This window comes from Haliotis cracherodii, unplaced genomic scaffold, assembly GCF_022045235.1.
Source record: "Haliotis cracherodii isolate W230 unplaced genomic scaffold, xgHalCrac1.p SCAF_6, whole genome shotgun sequence".
Classification (NCBI taxonomy): Eukaryota; Metazoa; Mollusca; class Gastropoda; order Lepetellida; family Haliotidae; genus Haliotis; species Haliotis cracherodii.
The window spans coordinates 64,833,866-64,839,865 of NW_027266319.1; the positions used below are offsets into that span (position 1 = coordinate 64,833,866).

Below are 6,000 nucleotides of genomic sequence, written 5' to 3' on the forward strand. Positions count from 1 at the left end.
TGCCTGAAGGTCCCTGTCGGGGGCTGGACGACCTCGCACGCGTGGGACGGGCCTTGACCCTCCTGCATTATCAACTGAAAGTCTACAGTCAAGAGGTGGGTCAGAGACTGTTGTACAAGTGTGATGAGGCTCCACCTCACGCCACGGTGCTGCATCTATACCATCATGATCAGCGCTACGATGTCATCACTTCCATGTCCGCTTTTTACGGGTCTGACCATTACTGCGAACGCTGCGACAAACGTTACGACCATCCCGAAAAACATCCCTGCACCAAGGAATACCGCTGTCACAACTGCTTCTACTCTAGCTATTGCGGACCCCAGGAAGAGCTCGGGATCCCTTGCTTGACATGTCAAGGTTGGTTCCCCAATCCAACGTGTTACACCCGGCATCTCCAGTCACCGTCAGAGGGAAAACCCAGCGCCTGTCAATCGATTCACAGGTGCCCGAACTGTTTTCAGCTGGTCCGCGTCTTGGAGACCCCCATGGTTCACCACGAGTGCTTCGACGAAGAACATCCCTGCTTGGTGTGCCGAGAACCCATGACCCCAGACCATCGCTGTTACATGACGCCTCTCCGTGAAGAAAACGAGGTGGAGGAGGAGGAGGAGGGGGAGGGGGAGGGGGGAGAGGAAACGGAGAAGGAGGGGGAAGAGGAACAACATCACGTACGAGACGACGTCCAATACGTCTTCTACGATTTTGAATGCATGCAAGACACGGGGGAACACATTCCAAATTTGTGCGTGGTGCAACTAGGATGTGGACGATGCATCAGTGAAGTGAGCAAGAACTTGTGCGAACACTGCCCATGGAGAGAAGAAGGGTATGGTCCCAGCCGTGAGATCGTGTTTCGAGGGCCCACCACGCGACATGATGTGTGTGTGTGGTTGACCACGTTGTGTGAAATACCCAAGAAGAAGCCCAACCCGGAGGAAGAGGAGGGCAGCACACGCAAGGGGACAACAGCCCCCCTGGGGAAAAAAAGAAAATGGGATGGCACCCCCTCAAGAAAGGACGCTACCAAACGTCAACGGCATGCATCACCCCAGCAGGAGGCGGAGGAGACGGAAGAGGTGGAGGAGGTGGAAGAGGTCATGGAAGTGGAGAAAACAAAGAAGCCAAAGAACAAGAACACCTCCTGCCATACAGTCCCGAAGGAGGATCGCATTTATGTGATGGCCCACAATGCACGATCCTATGATTTACACTTAATCCTGAAGGGCCTGTCCCCCCTCCTGGTGACACTCCCCACCAAGATTCGACATGGCCAACAAATTTTGCAGATGACCCTGGGACGGCTGTGTTTCGAAGACAGCTTAAATTTCATCCCTTACCCCCTGAAAGCCTTTCCCAAGAGCTTTGGGCTGAAAGAAATGAAGAAAGGGTACTTTCCACACTTTTTCAATACGAGAGTCAATCAGACCTACAGAGGTCCCTATCCACCAGCCGTCACGTACGATCCCGATGGCATGTCTCCCGCGGAACGCTCAGCCTTCCTCCAGTGGCATACCCAAAAAGTGCAAGAAGGAGCCTTGTTCGACTTACAAGAAGAACTTTTAGCTTACTGCCAGAGCGATGTGGACATTTTGAGACGGGGATGCGCCGACTTCCGACAGAACGCCATCCACTCGGTGGGCATGGATCCCTTTGTGGAAGTGATGACAGCTGCTGCGTTCACCATGAAATCCTTCCGAAAACACGACCTGAAACCCAATACCATCGCCATTCTTCCACCTCAAGGCTACCAACCCAAGAGAAACTATTCCCAGGCCTGTATGCACTGGCTCCACTCTCTGATGGAAAGGGACCCCCATCTGCACCTCCAGCACGCCAGGAATGGCGGTGAAAAAGAGTTCACCTGTGGAGAGGGCCAACATCGGTACAGCGTGGATGGGTACGATCCAGCGACAGGCACCGTCTACGGATTCCTGGGCTGTTTCTGGCATGGGTGCAAGACCTGTCACAAGACCCGACGTGGAGAACCGCATCCCGTCCTGGGCACGTCGTTGGGAGCCCGTTACACCGACACCCACTACCGCTTGAGTCTCTTGAGTCAACACCCTGAGGTGAAACGGGTCGTCGCCCTGTGGGAGCACGAATTTACGAAAATGCAACGGGAGGACTCCGCTCTACGTGCTTTCTTGCAGGGACCCCACTGTCGTCACGTCCCCGGGCCGCTCAACCCTCGCGACGCCTTCTATGGAGGACGCACCAATGCCACGCGATTATGCTACGAAGCCCAAGAAGGTGAAACCATCAAGTACATTGATATTTGTTCCCTTTATCCCTACATTTGTAAGACCGGAGCGTTTCCCACGGGACACCCGACCCTTCTCCATCAACCCCCTGTGGACACGTTGTTTGAACTGAAAGGCCTGATCCAATGCCGTGTCCTACCCCCGAAACGACTCTACCATCCGCTACTACCTTACAGATCGGGTGGCAAACTGCTCTGTCCTTTGTGCCGTACGTGTGCCGATACCCGGTCAGACTCCCCCTGCGAGCACACGGACGAAGAGAGGTCATGGGTGGGGACGTACGCCACCGTAGAACTCCAGGAAGCCGTGAAGAAGTATGACTACCGGGTGCTTCAGATCTACGACGTTTGGCATTTTGACACCTTTGCACAGCATGACCCCGACACCCAGCAAGTGGGACTCTTTGACACTTACATCGATCGACATTTCAAGGAGAAGCTCGAAGCCAGCGGATACCCCGAAGGATGTACGGATCACGACGCTTACATCCAGGAGATCTACGACAAAGAAGGCATTCGGTTGGACAAGGACCGCATCGAAAAAAATCCAGGACGCCGCACGATTGCCAAGATGCAACTGAATTCGCTCTGGGGCAAGTTTGGGCAACGGGTAGACTACAGTCAGAACGTCTATATGAACGATCCTGCACAGTACTTTGCCTTGTGGAGGGATGACCGCAATACCTTTGAGGATGTGACCGTTGTCAACGAACACATGGTGGAAGTGACCTATACCCAGCAGAAAGAATTCCAAACCCCTCATTCTCATTTCAATGTCGCCATCGCTGCTTGGGTCACCGCCCAAGCACGTCTCAAGCTGTACGAGACCCTTGCCCTGGTGGGCCGCAGGGTCTTGTACTTTGACACGGACAGCGTCATTTACATTCATCGACCCCACGACGCGAATCCAGAGCTGGGTCATTCGTTGGGTGAGTTTACGGATGAACTGGACGGAAACACCATCAAGACGTTTGTGTCAGGAGGTCCCAAAAACTATGGCTATGAGTTAATGAACCCCAGACCCGATGGAACGCGCACGACCTGCAAAGTGCGAGGGTTCACTTTGAATTACCGAAACCAACGCCATCTCAACTTTGACACCATGAAAGGACTGATACTGGGACAACGGTCTGGGAAAGAGGAGGAAGAGAAAATCAGTTTGGATTACCCTCATCAGATCATTCGAAAAGGACCTCGGCACGAAAACGCACTCGTGACCCGTCCCACCCGAAAAGACTATCGTACCGTGTACGACAAGCGACGTGTCGTCTACGACGACACCACAGGCCTACCTGTAGACACGCTCCCCTTTGGGTACAGAGACGACTTTCTATAATTTTTTTTGCATGACAAGGGGATCGAAACTGAATCGACATGAACCCCTTACAGAAAAAAAAACGGATCGAAATCGGACCAATCCGAAGCCTGGGTTGTCGACCAATCAGAGACCGTGCTCGAGCCATGGTGGGCTCTGATTGGTCGAACCGGGGTTGTGCTTTCTCTCTCACGCTACAAGCCTAACCCTATGGAAAAGAAACACAAGGGTCGGTCCAGTTTGGAAAAATGGAGACTCAGACCAGACACCGGAACGGACCAATCAGAAAGCAGGACCTCCGTGGCTTTTAATACGCCCGATGCTCTCCGGTCATCACTTTTCACTGAACGGACCAAGCAACCACATCGCCCCCCTCTGATTGATGTTCCTCACGTTGTGTTGGTTGTTGGCGTTTTATCTGGAAGAAACACGTGTTTGGAGAGAGTACCATCAAGTGTTGACGCACCTCCGTGAAGACTTGGAAAGAAACAACAACGAACAGAACATCCGGACAACATCATGTCGAAACGGTTGAATGACAAGACACGAAGCGACATGAGTGGCCAAGGAAGCAGTGGAGATGGGAACGGTGACATGACTGCTGAACTGTGGGGTGAAGTGTACGACTTGCTGTGTTTAAAGATGAAGACCGACGACGCGTACGCCAAGTTACGTGCGAAGGGCGACAACCTGATGTGCGAACAGATACGTTCAAAGATGAGGAAGCTGACTGAACCCGAGAAAGGCACATCGAAGAAGACGATAAAGAAGATCCAGAAGAAAAAGACAAGCAAGCCGACAGTCGTTGTGATCCCCACAGCAGCAGCAACACCCACCACCACCACCACAGCAGCAACAGCAACAACGGCTGCAGCGACCACAGACATCGAAACGATGGGGACATCCTTTTTGAAACCTGCAACGCCTGCAAAAAGACGATCACGGAAGAAATTATCTCTGAAGATCTCTCCTCAAGAACAGCTGTAAGTACCCTTGCTCTTCTTTGTCTCAGTCATTCTTGATGTGATTCATATTCATGACCTATTCCTATGATAAATGGACTCTGTCCTATGATTGACAGGACCCCTGATGTCAGTTCAGCCCAGGGCGTGCTAGAACAGTGGTGGGAACAAACCCCTCGGGAGCCCACCTATTCACCGAATGCCCCTGCTGTGACGATGGTGACGGGTGACCGTGAGGATCATGAAGCGCTCAAGCTGGCCACTCTCCCTTCCATGGATCTGGACACGCTCCCCCTGCTTGAGGCTTCTTGGTCACCAACATCCCCGGAAGATGTTCATGTCTACTCCTCAGGTACGCCCCTGGTTTGCGATGATAATGAAGATGACAACGACGTTGACCTGGATCCTTATGGAGAAGCTCAACTCACTCCCCTACAACGCGGATGTCATATTTGCCGACACAACAACATGCTAAGATACATCAGTTGCAACAGCGGGCAAGTGATGTGTCATACCTGTGGTCTGGAGCTCATAGACTGTACTTGTAGTATGTTGACCTATGACCGCATAATGACACATGATGACATGCCTATCACATCTGCTGAGGATCACATCTTATGGTGATCCTCCTCTTCACTCGAAGAACTTGTCAACACGTAAGCTGCAACCGTGATCAAGTGATGTGTCATGTCTGTTTCAGGGAGACCATAGACTGTACGTGTTGAACGGATGGACCTCTCACAGGGTTGAGGGAGGACCACCTCTTATGGGCTTGAAGATGGAAGAGGAAAACGTTGTCGCGTTATTGTTGTTGTTGTGGTTGTGGTTGTTGTAGGGACATGCAAAGCACTCCCTCCTCCATTGACTTTTCGTATTTCCATTGTATCTGGTTGTGATTGGTTTTTTTCATGATTAAACAGTGATTGATTGAACTGACTCTTTGTGTCTTGATTGATCTCAACTCCAATAGAGTGCCGAACCGAGGGTAGAGGTTGAGTTGAGATGTCGTTGACGTTGTCTGTCCGTCTGTCTGTGCATCTGTCATGTCAGTGCACACCCCAAGTGTAAAATTAAAATAAAAAATAGATAAAAGAGAAAGGCCATGCTTGAAAGATCAGCTGCCTGGTGTCGGTCATTCCAGTACGCATCGATCCCCACACCCCCTCCCCGTGTACCATGTCATGTCATGGATCGTGTCACGAATCATGCCGTGTGTCCGTCAACCCAAACACAGGATGACGTCACGTGATGAGGTGGAGGAGGTGGAAGCTAAGGTCATGACCTTCCGTGGAAGGGAGTAGGGTGGAGAGTTTCATAAAAGCAGGCGAACCCTCAGACCTTCTTTCAGTGAAGTCACCGTCATCATGGAGCAAAGACGTTCTATGAATGTCATGTCATCCTCCCGAGATGTCGTCACCGATTCCGAGTGGGTGTCTGAAAAGGCGAGAGAACAAGAAGCG

The 6,000-nt window shown here is 51.8% G+C and overlaps 1 protein-coding gene across 1 annotated transcript; it reads left to right on the forward strand.

Moving 5' to 3' along the window:
- The first annotated feature begins 4,067 nt into the window (after positions 1-4,067).
- LOC139446054 (uncharacterized) lies at positions 4,068-5,344 on the forward strand. The gene is made up of 3 exons (XM_071227321.1): positions 4,068-4,561; positions 4,660-4,892; positions 5,241-5,344. The coding sequence occupies exons 1-3, from the start codon at positions 4,098-4,100 to the stop codon at positions 5,249-5,251; spliced, it is 708 nt and encodes a 235-aa protein (XP_071083422.1). The 5' UTR covers positions 4,068-4,097; the 3' UTR covers positions 5,252-5,344.
- The last annotated feature ends 656 nt before the right edge of the window (positions 5,345-6,000 follow it).